Genomic DNA, 15622 nt, shown 5'->3' with positions numbered 1-15622 from the left:
CTCTTTAGGGTCAGTGACCCTATGGCCTTGTTTAGAGAAGTGTTTCATAAATGTTAAAAAATTTGCAGTTTAGTTGAATAATAAATTGAATTTTTCCTCTTATTTGTTTTTGTCTATAAGCACATGCAATATCAATATCAGTGCTCAGATGACAGTAGCTTCTGGGAAAGGTGCAAGTTGCAATAAACTGTGATGCCAAATGCTAAGGATACATGCTATCCAGTCACAGCAGATGAAACTGTTTTACTACTGAGCAAACATCATTGTTAAACTTTTTTAGGTTCAATGATTCCACGGCGTGTAGATGTTATGGCGTCAGTGACCCCATGGCCTTGGCAGAGGTTTACACTCTCCGAGTGCTTCTAGTTCTGAATAATTTACCGAGCCTTACATTTTGTAGCTGCCACGATTACCGCTCACGAAGTCATGCTGCTCTCAAAACGAAAATGCTTAGTTTGGGCCGAACTGTTATTGCTGCGAAGGTTTGGAAACAACCGGTTAGGTTGAAAGGGGGTATCTCACACGTCGGGAACTATTCAGATAAAATATATCTCATATAAAATATAGATCTTGGAGTCGATCTGCAACAAGGCAAGTTTTAAAAGACACTTAAAGTCAATTTCATTCAGTTAGCTAAGGGAAGAGGAACACCACCCTTTTGTTTTTATTTTTTATTTTATTTGATTTCTGGTCCAAAACACAACCTTATCTTCTAGTCCGAATCTCTGCTTTAAATTTGTTGTAGTTTACACTTCTACAGGGATACAGCTGCTCTTTATTTTTCATTAAGATCTTATTGTGCTCTGTTCAATTTGTACTTATTTTATTGGTATCCCAATAATTATATATATATATATATATATATATATATGGAAAAAGCCTTTATGCTTTATTGTGTCATCTGTGTATCACTGATATACAGTTGTATACACACGTTTGTGCCCCCCTGATAATTTTCATGATTTTCCTTTATAAATCATTGGTTGTCTGGATCAGAAATTTCAGTTAAATATATCATATAGCAGATGAACACACTGATATTTGAGAAGTGAAATGAAGTTTATAGGATTTAAGTGTGAAATAATTATTTAAACAAAATTAGGCAGTTGCATAAATTTGGGCACGCTTGTCATTATATTGATTTGAATACATTTAGCACTAATTAATAGAACACAAAATTGGTTTGGTAAGCTCATTAACCCTTGACCTCCTTACACAGGAGAATCCAGTCATGACAAAGGGTATTTAAGGTGGCCATTTACAAATGTTTCCCCTCTTTGCATCTCTTCTAATGAGTGGCAACATGGGAGCCTCTAAACAACTTGAAAACAATCTTTAAACTACCTGAAAATAAAGACTGTTCAACATCATGGTTTAAGGGAAGGATACAAAAGCTATCTGAGATTTCAGCTGTCAGTTTCCACTGTGAGAACACAGTGAGGAAATGGAAGTGTCTGTGCATTGTTCAACTATACAGTGCACTTTGCACAAAGAGATGCTGTATGATGCTGTAATGAAGAGTTAGCCTTTTCTGCGTACATGCCACAAAGAGTTGCTTGAGGTATGCTAAAGTACATTTGGACAAGTCAGCTTCATTGTGGAATAAGGTGCTGTGGACTGATGAAACGAAAATTGAGCTATTTGGACATAAGGGGCGGTATGCATGGCTGAAAAAGAACACAGCATTCCAAGAAAAACACTTGCGACCTACAGTAAAATTTGGAGGTGGTTCCATCATGCTGTGGGGCTGTGTGGCCAGTGCAGGTACTGGGAATCTTGTTAAAGTTGATCACATGGATTCCAGTCAATATCAGCAGATTCTTGAGAACAATGTTCATGAATCAGTGACAAAGTTGAAGTTGCTCCGGGGCTGGACCTTTCAACAAGACAACGACCCTAAACACTGCTCAAAATCTACTAAGACATTCATGCAGAGGCACAAGTGCAACGTTCTGGAATGGCCATCTCAGTCCCCAGACCTGAATATTATTGAAAATCTGTGGTGTGATTTTAAGCGGCTGTCCATGCTCAGAAACCAACAAACCTGAGATGTTTTGTAAAGAAGAATGGTCCAAAATACCTTCAACCAGAATCCAAACTCTCATTGGAAGCTATAAGAAGCATTTAGAGGCTGTTATTTCTGCAAAAGGATCTACTAAATATTGATGTTAATGGTTGTTAGCTAACCTGTCTGCATTACTGCCAACTAATTTATAATAAGTCATTTTATCGGTTTGTCCTCTGCTTTATCGGAACAATGTGATTCGACAACAGACGAGCTGGGGGGGGGGACAAATATTCTACTCTCAGCTCAATTTTTACTTGTGCTGTAAATTATGTTTCACAGTACAACCAAGACCTGGGCTGCGTGTCGTGGTACGATGCGCAATGTGTCGCTTAGTAAGGCCAGGCCAGGCTGACCGCCCGGCCGACCACAGTAACTAGGCTTACTAACCTTGTTTCAGGATGACAGCTTCATTTATCTGCTTCCCGTTTACGTATGTTTCTGCTCCGATCAATGGCTCCAATGTGACCACCACTGTGACAGAAGGACAGAGAGACACAGTGAAACAAAATAATTTTGGTCAGAAGAGATGAATTTACACTCTTGAGATGTCACCATGGCAACCATGAATGACGACACAATACCTGAGAAACGTCCAGGCAGCTTTGACACAAAGACAGAGACAGGTAGTGATCAGCTGAGGGACAAATATTAGTTTGACCTTTGAACCAAACCCTCCAGGAAAACTGCGTGTGAATGTGAATTAATAGACCATTTCATGGATACCGCCACGTTGGAGTGCACTCTGGGGCCATTTGGGGACAAACAAAGCATCCCACGCGAGATGTTGGACTGCTCGGACCTGTTACAGAGGCTGTGATCTCGTAATGATGTCACAAATCCCGCTGAGAAAATTTTTTTCGGTGACAGGGCCCTGGTTTCAGCTTTTGTTTTTGTTTTTCACCACTTTTAATTTCCCTGAAATTAATAAAATATCAAATGACAAGGATTTTCATTCACCTTGTTAAACGGTACGTTCCATCTTTCACCTAATGAAAAATTCCATTGCACTCAAACACTCATTATTTCTATAATACTTCATTACAATAATAAGTTGGAGACCAGTAGTAATCAAAATATAAAGACTAACATGAGTTTTGTGATAAAATATGTATTATTTCTAAAGCTGTTAGTTTAAAGCTGAAATGCTGCAGTGGCCCGGCCTAGGCTTGGTGCTGCCGTGTTTATGATGTACATGATCACAACTGAGGTCATAAACAGTGTAACGTGCAGAAAGAGTCACTGTTGGAGGGTGTAAATGTACCACTGCTGGTCTATCAGATTAAACACATGGCCGATAAGACTCAGCGAGTTTTATGATGTCATTACGAGATCACATCCGAGGATCACAGCAGGCCAACATCTCCTGTGGGATGCTTTTTTGTCCCCAAACGGCCCCAGAGTGCACCGCGCTAAATCCAACATGGTGGTATCTGTGAAATGATCTATTTGTAACTGGACCTTGCACACAGAGTGTGTAATACCTGAACTGCTGATTCGAGTAAATTATTATCACTTAGTGATATCATAAAGGTGTTGGCCAAATGCAAAAACTCACCATCAGTGTTTGAAGTCCAACTGAAATTTAAACACTCAAAAACCACAAAACAACTAATGGAAGGAGTTTCCAAAAACAGACTGAAAGACAGACAGGTACAAGATGGGAACAGAGACAGACAGATAGGTGTCTCACCCTCGCCACACCATGACCGACAGACAGGTAGGTGTCTCCAAGTTTGAGAATGGACAAAGAAAAAAACCTCTGAAAAATGGAGGGGGCCCGAGCACCACTGTAGGCCCCTAGCGGGTCCAGGGGCAGCATCCCTGCTGGGGGCCCACAGGTTTTGAGTATTTTAGAGGCATTTCAGGGCCACTAGAGAGACCTAGTTTCCACTGTATATTTTTTGTATGTTGGGGTATGTGGAAACCTGACTGTAATAACAGATTCAGTTGATGTAGACCTTCTTTCAGTGATACCTGCCCAGTGCTATAGCCTATGTACTTACTATAAATGCCATAGCATTGGACAGATAGCTCTGGAATATACTGGAACTTTATGCAAGTATGTGTAAATAATTTAAAGAGATTAAAACCTATCAAAACAATATTTGTGGTATAAAACTGACTTTATTAATAATTATATGTAAAATGTATGCTTACAAATTATTGCCCCATAATAAATTCCTAAATCCACGTGAGTTTGCACCCCAACTACTTATGTCAGTCACCAGGAAAACCCCACAGGCACATACAGCATAGGACAGGGGTGGGCAATCATATACCATCAAGGGCCGAGACACTGTAGGTTTTCTTGCTACCAATCACCTCAACAAGTGGTTTCATTAATGATCAGGCGTTTATGTTCAGGGGAGAAGCTCATCAGCAACCCACCTGATGAGGTGATTGGTTGCAAGGAAAACCTGCAGTGTCTCGGCCCTCGTTGCCCACCCCTGGCATAGTAACATTAAAAGCACACATCCTGTGCATCAGCTGTACCGCAGTCTACAAAATTCACCAAAATAAAAATTAAAAATAAAATTGATGCGGGCCGAATGTGGCATGCAGGCAAAATATATCTCATCAATTTTTAAAGGTTTATCTGAAGGAAATCAATTATAAGGCCTGAAAGAAGTTTCTGTAGGAAGTATTTTAGCCATCAGGTCAAGTGAGAGGGGGAAGTGTTGGCTTTTAAATACTTGAAAGACACTAGACTCAAAGGATTAGGGATGAGTACTGATAAAATTTTAATCGATATTGATACCATTATCAATTCCACTTATCCATCCGATTCCTTATCGATTTCCTTATCAATACCTCTTGTGAATTTTCTGTGTACTAAAAGTAGGCTTTACAGGTTTTCTACGTCAACAACATTTTTTGAGTCTTAAAGTAAATAAACGTGAAATTGGTCACTGGATCCTTAAACTCTGGACTTAAATTCTGCATGGTAGATCCTTGATCTCTGGACATAAAAAGAAATAAATTAAATCTGTAGTTTTTGTCAAAACCATTTCCTTTCAAACATTACTGGCATGAATGTGTGTATCTATGTATGTATCTATGTATGTAGATGAAGACACGGGGTTCACTAGATGATTATGATAATGGGATTTAAGTTTGTGTTAAATGTGGGGAGGTGACATGTTCTGTTTTTTTATGTGTTTTAAAATTTTATTCTATATGTTTTATTTTTGTGAATTTGTGTTTTTAATGTTAAGCACTTTGGACACCAGTCGGTGCTGTAAAACGCTTTATAAATAAATGTTGATTGATTGATTGAAATGTGTTTGTAGCATGGCCCAAGTAGAGGGTCACCCCTTTAAGTCTGGTCTTTTCCTTATCACTGTCACCTGTGTGCTTGCTCTGGGGGTTGGTAATGTGTATATATGTACAGTGAGGAAAATAAGTATTTGAACACCCTGCAATTTTGCAAGTTCTCCCACTTAGAAATCATGGAGGGGTCTGAAATTTTCATTTTAGGTGCATGTCCACTGTGAGAAACAATCTAAAAAAAAAGAAAAAAAGAAAAATCCGGAAATCACAATGTATGATTTTTTTAAATAATTTATTTGTATGTTACTGCTGCAAATAAGTATTTGAACACCTACCAACCAGCAAGAATTCTGTCTCTCACAGACCTGTTAATTTTTCTTTAAGAAGCCCTCTTATTCTGCACTCTTTACCTGTATTAATTGCACCTGTTTGAACTTGTTACCTGTATAAAAGACACCTGTTCACAACCTGTCCACCATAGCCAAGACCAAAGAGCTGTCGAAGGACACCAGGGACAAAACAGGCTGGGATGGACTACAGGACAACAGGCAAGCAGCTTGGTAGAAGACAACAACTGTTATGATTATTTATTAGAAAGTGGAAGAAACACAAGATGACTGTCAATCTCCCTCGGTCTGGGATTCCATGCAAGATCTCACTTTGTGGGGTAAGGATGATTCTGAGAAAGCTCAGAACTACACAGGAGGACCTGGTCAATGACCTGAAGAGAGCTGGGACCACAGTCACAAAGATTACACTAGTAACACATGATGCTGTCATGGTTTAAAATCCTGCAGGGCAGCAAGTAAGTAAGTAAGGTTTATTTATATAGCACCTTTCAAGATAGAAATCACAAAGTGCTTCACATAAGAACAGAGAAATTAAAAACAGCAGAAACATAAAACCATAAAAACTAGGTAAAAGCCAGCCTATACAAAAGGGTCTTTAGCTTCACTTTAAATGTTTCAACAGAGTCCATGGAGCGTAAGTCCAAAGGCAATGCATTCAACATTTTAGGTGCCACCACCTCGAAAGCACAGTCTCCCCTGGTCTTCAGTCTTGTCCTAGGCACAACCAATAGACCCAGGTCCGAAGACCTCAGAGACCTACTTGTCACATATGGATGTAATAGCTCGGTTATATAAGATGGCATTTGACCATGCAGAGCTCTAAAAGTCAGTACTAGAATTTTAAATTGGAGCAAGGTCCCCCTGCTCAAGCCAGCACATGTGCAGGCCCGTTTGAAGTTCACCAGAGACCATCTGGATGATCCAGAGGAGGCATGGGAGAAGGTCATGTGGTCAGATGAGACCAGAATAGAACTTTTTGGAATCAACTCCACTTACCATGTTTAGAGGATGAGAACAACCCCAAAAAAACCATCCCAACCATGAAGCATGGGGGTGGAAACATCATACTCTGGGGGTGCTCTTCTGCAAAGGGGACAGGACGACTGCACCGTATTGAAGGGAGGATGGATGGGGTCATATATTGCGAGATTTTGGCAAACAACCTCCTTCCATCATTAAGACCATTGAAGATGGGTCATGGCTGGGTCTTCCAGCAGGACAATGACCCCAAACACACAGGGCAACTAAGGAGGGGCTCTGTAAGAAGCAATTCAAGGTCCTGGAGTGGCCTGGCCAGTCTCCAGACCTGAACTCAATAGAAAATCTTTGGAGGGAGCTAAAACGTCAAACCTGAAAGATCTAGAGAAGATCTGTATGGAGGAGTGGACCAAAATCCCTGCTGCAGTGTGTGAAAACCTGGTGAAAAACTACAGGAAACATTTGACCTCTGTAATTGCAAACAAAGGTTACTGTACCAAATATTAACATTGATTTTCACAGGTGTTCAAATACTTATTTGCAGCAGTAACATATAAATAAATTATTAAAAAATCATACATTGTGATTTCCAGATTTTTTTTATATTATGTCTCTCACAGTGGACATGCACCTACGATGAAAATTTCAGACCCCTCCATGATTTCTAAGTGGGAGAACTTGCAAAATCACAGGGTGTTCAAATACTTATTTTCCTCACTGTATGTATGTATATATGGGGTGGGCGTTTATAAGCTTTGCTTCTTCTCACCCCCTTATTGGTCACACATGTCACTGTGGAATTGTCTTGTGTATCAGTTTTTGTTATTATCGAGTTTGTGTGTCAAAATAAATAAATTCAAAATGTCTTTCCATACCTCTGAGCTGAGCTCTTGCAGCTGGCTATGCTGCATGTCAGGATGTAATTCATAAAGAATGCAGGGCATCTCATTTTGGGAGGAAAAAACATTTTAGTCAATTGTAGTTTATTTTCTGTATTACAGCGTTTGGAAAGAGTTGTCATTTTATTTAAAGCGGCGATTCATTTTGAAGTTATTAATTCCAACCGGACTCTGTCTCTGCAGACAGACACACGCAGCATTTGGAGCTGTGCCAACGGAACGGAGGACAATTCTCATTTCTTGACTGCAATAAGACAAGAGTCCCAGTTAGTGACTTTAATCCACACAAAAGTGACACACGACTGACATATTTTAACGGTTTTACGAGGGGTTAAGAAGCGGACTTGCCGCTTCTGCCCATATGGAAAAGATATACATAAATTTTATAAAGTGTGTATCTGTTCTATCTGGAACTTGTAAGTAATGCATGTGGCAGCCAAACCAAATATAAGATCCTTAGTAAATTTGTACAATACGTGACTTATATAAATTGGGAACTTAAAAGAACAATATATGACAGTAATTCCACATACAGAATCCTTAGTAGATATGTGTAATATCAAACTGAGACTTATAAGCACAACACATGTCAAATATAAAGTTTATTACTGGAACCGATGTAACTTCTTGTAAGTTTTTTCTATTTCTTTTCCATATGGGTGAAGAGCAGCAAATCAAAGAACCAACGCGCCAGCGGATTGAAGCAGTGCCTCATTGGTTCATGCTTCAAAGTGGAGTCGCGTTGCAGAAACGGTTGATTACAAAGTTGCTGCAGGGTCTATAATCAACGTAGAGAAATGATCATTTTCCCGACAGACACCCTCAAAAACAATGGTCGCGCTGAAGGACCGATAAGGGAATCGTTAAGCAAAAACACTACTGATGTCGATGGATCGAATCATTTCTTAATGACACCCAAAAAGAACGGTTCTCGATACCCAACCCTAGAGAGGATTTAGTGCTGCTGTAACAGACTGATGCAGGATTTGGGTTTGTTTGCTGTTTTTCTTTGTTTTGGTTTATTTGTTCTGTTACTTTGTTTAGTTTCTAGCTGATGGTTTGTCCTGCTTGGGTCTGTCTGTCCCTTTCTCTCGTCTGTCTCTGCTGACTCTTGGTGGTGGGTGTTTCCCTTTCTCTGGCCACACCCTCTTTCTGGACTGTTCCACGCATACCTGCTCTCAATCTGCACCTCATCACCTGGGTGTTTCTAAGCTCCTCAGTTTGTCTCATTCCTTTGCCAGACTGATGCGCCTTGTGCCTTCTCTCCAGCTCTGTTTTGTGTATTCTCGACCTGTCTGCCTCACGTGTGTTACCATTACCTGCCTGTATCCTCCACCCTGCCTTTTGGCTGATGATTCTGATACTGTTACTCTTGTTGGACTGCCTTGCTGTGTACCGGACCCCATTTACTGTTTCAGTAAACTGCTTTACTCACAGAGCTTGTTTTCTGAGTCCTGCATTTGCATCCAGCTAAACCCGTCATCCAGACCTGATAGGTGGCGTCAATGCAACAATAAGCATGCTGGTTGCGTTATACACCACAAAAGAAGAAGGGTTTATTTGTTTTCTTCACAGGGTCATGTTTTGAGAAAGAATGCGTTTCATGTCAAAATAAAGCCATAGAATACTTTTTTTTTAAGTTAGTTTTATATATCGAAATAAACGGAATATGGAAATAAATTTTGACGTAAATCCGTATACAAACATAGGTTTTGCAGAACTGAATTTCACTTCAGTACGTGCACAGTATTATACAAAAAAAAAGAATGTTTATGAGTTCAATGGTACAAATATTTAATTTGGTGAAAGCTGGAACATACCATTCAATGAGGTGAAGCTGAATTAAATATTCATTCCATTCAAAAAATGTAAAAACATTCATTATTTGTTTTATATAATGACTAAAACAGATCCTTGGCCTTTTGATATTTTATTAATTTATGAAACAGAAAAGTGACTTACATTTTGGTGTTCCACTGCTGCTAAAGTCCAAATTGTGACGTAGTCCAGTGGTGCTGTGCACTGACTTCGGACTTATATTAAAAAAAAAAAAGACTGTTTCCTCAGTCCAGCCAAAAATCACACCAGCTTTCATCTGAACAGCTCTTCATGCATCCAGACAGCTTACAGCAGAGTGGATTTTGTGTGAGTGTGTGTGTGTTACAAGAATTAGCAGAATCAGTTAGCTCAATCAAATCATCGTCTCGGTAGAGTAGTTGTCCCCTGCGTGTGCACACACACAACCAGGTCAACGCTTGTGCACGTGTGTACTACCAAAAAAAAAAAGACTGTACATCCTCAGTGCAGCAAAAAAAAAAAAATCACAACAGAAATTAGTCCAGCTTTTCATTCTAACTTCCTGCCAACAGCCTCCAGAGAGCGCAGAGGACTTGTGTGTGCGTGGGTGTGCGCGCATTGTACGTGTGTGGGCATGCGCGTGTGTGTGCATGTGTGCAGAGTGCAATGGTACCAAATGTATGGAACCAAATTTGCACTCTTTTCCACGTTCTGGAGCCAGGCAGATTAGTCCGTTTAATATTCATTTGATGCCGTTTCTTCGTCTTGCAGTGCCCTTCCAAGGTTTTGTTGATGAAATCCGAACATAGCATGCAGAGAGCTTTACCAGGGAGATCAACCTTGCGGACGAATTCACAGAATCTTCCCTCTGTCACGTCCACCTCCAGTTTCAAACATGTCCACTTACACCTATTTATTAATGCCACTATTGATGTCTTTAACATGGTGTTCGTCCTCTTGCTCCATAATTTTGGTCATGTTACAGATGCAGCTTGACAGATCAAACTTTCAGAAAATCAAGATGTCCACATCTGGGTACTCTCAGTGACTTTTGTTATTACAGAGATTCCGATTGGCGGAAAGTTCACTGTTGTAGAAAAAGTAACCAATGACATTGCGTATTTTAGCAACGCAGTTCCCGTACTTATGAGGAAAGGTTTAACAAGCATAGCTGGCCCCGCTGCACCTTACCCCCAAATTTTTCTCAATGGATTTATGCTGACATCAGAAATGGCCCAGAAATCCAGAAAAAGTTGAAAATCCAAGAAAAATTCTTATCCTTGCGTCTCACCCTCTCCACACCATGACAGACAGGTACGAGATGGGAAGGCAGACAGACGGGTAGGTCTCTCACCCTCTCCATGACTGCTGGTCTCGCTGACAAACACACAATGGATCTCCTTAATGAACTGCCCGGACAGTTTGATGTCCACATCCTGCTGTCCAACCCTGAGACAGAGACACAGTGTGAAAGAAGGCCCAACAGGAAGTAGAATCAAGAGCAAAGCGCTACATCACCTGGTGATGCCTTCTTTGATGTAGTAGAGCAGACACTCTGACATCAGAGGATCTTCGTTCAAGTTGACCAAGTGAGGAGTCTAACGCACAAAGGGAGGGGCCAGAGGGAGGGGCCAGGTTAGACCAGAGCTCATTTTGTTTTCGTTACAGTAACACGCTTATGAACCTGGTCAGAAAACAATTGGATCAAAATAGCAGAAAGTCTGGCAGCATTCTCATCCCTGTGGTCCACTTGTCATCGTTGCCGATGCCTCATCCGCTGATGTCACTACACAGCTGCCAATTAGCAGCAGCGAGTGAGGCAGCTGCAGAAGTGTCAGAACGTTCACAGGTTTATCCAGCACTTGCCTCTGAAACAGTAATCTGGCCAGTAATCTGTAGGTCACGTCAGAAACATGTGGACAGACAAACTCACCCCTTTAGGAGAGAACACACCCAATGTTCCTCCATCTTCTTTAATGGACACACCCATTTCTGCAAGCAGGGCCTCTCTGGACAACAAGGACAGACACAGAGAGGCAGATTTAGACTGTCTGCTGGTCAAAGTGGACTAAAGAGAAAACTGGAGCCTGCTGTCTACTTTTTCCTGAGGAATTATGATATCATCAGTAAACAACAGCACTCAGACACTCACAGAACATGTCAGTGACAAAACCAGAGGGAACAAGAGCCTGGATCATAGCTACAGGGAGTCAGACCAAAGTCCTTTAAAACAGCATGATTGAACCCTGTAAAGTCTGAGGTTCGGGCTCCGGGGACTGAGGACCCGTTCAGACTGGGGTTTGTCTGAACAGGTCCTCAGATCCACACCATGTGGACGACGTCACCATCAACAAAATAAGAAATGGTGCATGAAGAACAAAGTCACACTGCTGCTAAATCAGGCCGACTGAGGATCACTGTGACAGCAAGTCCAAAGCAGACTCAGCTGATCCAGACCAGTGTTTCTCAAGCTTCTTCAGACCAAGAACCGCTAAAACAAAAACAAAACAAAAAATCTCATGGACCCCCTTCATCTCCAAATACCCACAAACACCCCACCAGCAGCTGTTAGACCCTTGGACATCAGGGACATTGTGTGTTTAAGCTCCTCCCACCAGCTGTACGCACTGTGTACTAACCACACCGTGACAATTTGTGCTGCTGGCATGAACATTTAAAACATTCATTTATTTTTGTGCTGTGACCTCTGAACTCTGCTCTAAAGTTTATTCTTTGATGCCTTCAGGATTTGAGTGCACCTCTGAGGTTGTCACAAAGTAATTTTGTTGTGTTACATGAGAACAATAAAGTGCGTGAACTTAAACATCACCGGGCAGGGCAGTAAGCTCCGCGCCCTCAGTCCCAGCTCTGTCTGACTTTACCTCTCCAGGCGGATGGATTCTGTCTTTCTGAGTTTTTCTTCCCACGTCTCATTCAGCTCAGCAATGATTTTCTCAGTTTCCTGCGAAGGCAAACAGGTTACGCCGACGGCGCCGTGGTGTGATTTGTGTGACATCACATCATTTAATCACTGACCAGCAGTCGCTCTGCTGCCTCCTCTTTAGTGATGGTCTCCGCAGCAACAGTCTCTTCTTCACCATTCACAATCACGTGGTCTGCCGTGACTTCACCGACAGACATCAGTTCAACGCCTGCAGCTACAAAACCAATCAATCATCTGATTGATCTGACCACGAGACGACATCCACTCAAGACTCTTTGAAAAACATTTTCACACAAATGAAAACAAACAAAAACAATATAACAGTAAACTATCTCACTCGTTAATTCTGTCACTAACAGTCACTTCAAGGACAAAAGTGAAGCAGGGATGAAAAGAATTTACCCTAATGTGTAAGTAAACCTTTTTTATATTGCACTTTAAAGTGCCGTGAAGTGAAGTGTTTCCTTCAAATTTAAAAGCCTGAAGGTGAAGCACTGGTCACACATTCATCTCATTCCATTCAGCCATTTGTCTTGCTTCTGCTGTCCCTCAAAAATTATGTGGATTATTGACTTTAAATGACTTCTTGCAATAATAATGTTCCAGTCTCACCTTTAGCATTAGCCCCTCATTACTCTGCTCGCTAACGTCAGCCTTTCAAAATAAAGCTGCTGGCTTGTATTCCTCCTTTAATCTCAAACATCTCTGCCATCGTTACGAAACTTTCACAGTCAGTTACAGAAGAAACAAACGAGTTAAAACAACCAAGGGAACGCTGATATTACCTGAAGGGGTGGAGACACTGGCTGTGACTGACAGTTGAACTGGGCTGGAGGAAACACCCACACTAGCACTCATGTTGTTGTTGACTTGGAAAGAAAACAGTTAAATGTTACTTACTGTTTTGGGGGGATCATGTGACACAAAGATACAATAAACATGATGTTCTGAGCAAACAGACAACACATGTACATGGTGTGCAGGGCTGTGAAATGACAATTGTGAAATCAGAGGAAAATTTGCAGGGGCTCCTGGGGTGCATAGGACCCCAGGAGCCCCCGGATCTTGGGCCCCGTGGGATCCCAGAAATCAAATAAATTTTTTATCTAATGATACATTTTCAGCATCTCCTCGAACAAAAAATCTAAAAATTAGTGCATATTTAAATGATCCTGTAGTCAACCTTTCATTTGAACTGTCAATGTTAATGTTGAAATAACAGAATATGACTTGGAAGTAGGACCTGGAATGATTTTCCTTGTAATTGTAAACCAAATTATGAATTAACTCAGAACAATTAAACTACATGAAATTCATGAAGACTGAAAAGACTGTTAAGGCATTTTAAAAACTACAGCTAAAGCTTGTAGAATATTTTGAAAATCAAGGTAAAATATCAATAACACACCTTATAGTAAAAAAAAAAAAAAAAACCCACATTCTTATGTAAATTCCTGTTAAACCACTCAAAGCCACAGCATCTTTTTCCCATGAAAAAAGTCTACCTTAATAAAAACTCATGTACATTCTTGTGTAAGTTCATGTAAAGCCATTCAAAGCCACAATCTTTTATTCCAATGAAAGAAAGTCAAGATTAATGAAAAAGTCACAATCTTTTCTAAAATCCTGTTTGAACAGCACAATGTTTTTCTTACCGTGTTTCCTGAGGGCACAGTTCGCTTTTCCCGTTTCTGTAATCTTTCAGGTGTGTTGATGAAGCCAGTGACAATTCCACAGATTCTTATCCTTATCAGACTTCTCTCTGTCTGACATCAGATGTCAACTTTCACAAAAACCCTCCTAAAAATGTCAGAGGAGTTGATTTCAGAGCGCTTATACCCTTTTTGCAAACTGCAGAGCCAAACTGACAGATCATGATTCCTCTGCTGACCCAGATCACATGGATCTGTGTACCAGTGTTATGCATAACATGCACAGACAGTATAACATCCACACCCTTCTAGTGTAATTTAACATATAACTACAACAAGTATGTGTAGACAGGAGTTTTTCTAGGAAAAGGGGGCAACACTAGTTGGGACGGACCAGAGTAAACAAGATGTTTTTGTATTTTGTTTTTTTTTTTTGGGGGGGGGGGGGGGGGTGCACTTTTGAAAATTACAGGTGAAAATTGGACATTCTAGGGCTTCCTGAAGGACCAGTATAGTGACTCAGTAAGTAAGGGCAAATAAGTCAAATGAGTAAATTATCATAGACACAGAACATTACAGAACTCTGGAACACGCCAGACTGCGTGTTTCTCAATCAGGATGGCGTCAGAACAACAGAGTGGCAGCTGTGTGAAACAAGGCACGTTTACGCGCTCTTACTGTCATTCGTGGTGCAGCACACTGATTTCCTGGTTTAGAAAAACCCTAGTGTAGATATACAGTGAGGAAAATAAGTATTTGAACACCCTGCAATTTTACAACTTCTCCCACTTAGAAATCATGGAGGGATCTGAAATTTTCATCTTAGGTTCATGTCCACTGTGAGAGACATAATCTAAAAAAAAAATCTGGAAATCACAATGTATGATTTTTTAATAATTTATTTGTATGTTACTGCTGAAAATAAGTATTTGAACACCTGTGAAAATCAATGTTAATATTTGCTACAGTAGCCTTTGTTTGCAATTACAGAGGTCAAATGTTTCCTGTAGTTATTCAGCAGGTTTTCACACACTGCATCAGGGATTTTGGTCCACTCCTCCATACAGATCTTCTCCAGATCTTTCAGGTTTGGAGTTTCAGCTCCCTCCAAAGATTTTCTATTGAGTTCACGACCTTGAAATGCTTCTTACGGAGCCCCTCCTTAGTTGCCCTGGCTGTGTGTTTGGGGTCATTGTCATGCTGGAAGACCCAGCCATGACCCATCTTCAATGCTCTTACTGAAGGAAGGAGGTTGTTAGCCAAAATCTCACAATACATGACCCCATCCATCCTCCCTTCAATACGGTGCAGTCGTCCTGTCCCCTTTGCAGAAGAGCACCCCCAGAGTATGATGTTTCCATCCCCATGCTTCACGGTTGGGATGGTTTTCTTGGGGTTGTTCTCATCCTCTAAACATGGTAAGTGGAGTTGATTCCAAAAAACTCTATTCTGGTCTCACCTGACCACATGACCTTCTCCCATGCCTCCTCTGGATCATCCAGATGGTCACTGGTGAACTTCAAACGGGCCTGGACATGTGCTGGCTTGAGCAGGGGGACCTTGCTGCCCTGCAGGATTTTAAACCATGACAGCATCATGTGTTACTAATGTAATCTTTGTGACTGTGGTCCCAGCTCTCTTCAGGTCACTGACCAGGTCCTCCT

General features: G+C 40.9%; 1 protein-coding gene across 3 annotated transcripts in view; it reads right to left on the bottom strand.

Moving 5' to 3' along the window:
* Positions 1-15622, bottom strand: part of kif1c (kinesin family member 1C) — a 69906-nt gene that overhangs the window by 13988 nt on the left and 40296 nt on the right. For all 3 annotated transcript variants that reach the window (XM_034164220.1, XM_034164221.1, XM_034164222.1), the window contains 7 exons: positions 13092-13175; positions 12399-12520; positions 12245-12324; positions 11296-11371; positions 10881-10960; positions 10717-10811; positions 2456-2539 (listed from right to left, as the gene is read on the bottom strand). In XM_034164220.1, the coding sequence (XP_034020111.1) occupies positions 2456-2539; positions 10717-10811; positions 10881-10960; positions 11296-11371; positions 12245-12324; positions 12399-12520; positions 13092-13175 (621 nt within the window). The remainder of the gene's footprint in view (positions 1-2455; positions 2540-10716; positions 10812-10880; positions 10961-11295; positions 11372-12244; positions 12325-12398; positions 12521-13091; positions 13176-15622) is intronic.

This window comes from Thalassophryne amazonica, chromosome 23, assembly GCF_902500255.1.
Source record: "Thalassophryne amazonica chromosome 23, fThaAma1.1, whole genome shotgun sequence".
Taxonomy (NCBI): Eukaryota; Metazoa; Chordata; class Actinopteri; order Batrachoidiformes; family Batrachoididae; genus Thalassophryne; species Thalassophryne amazonica.
Note: the sequence above shows the minus strand (reverse complement) of the source record. Positions and strands in the feature narration are given on the sequence as shown.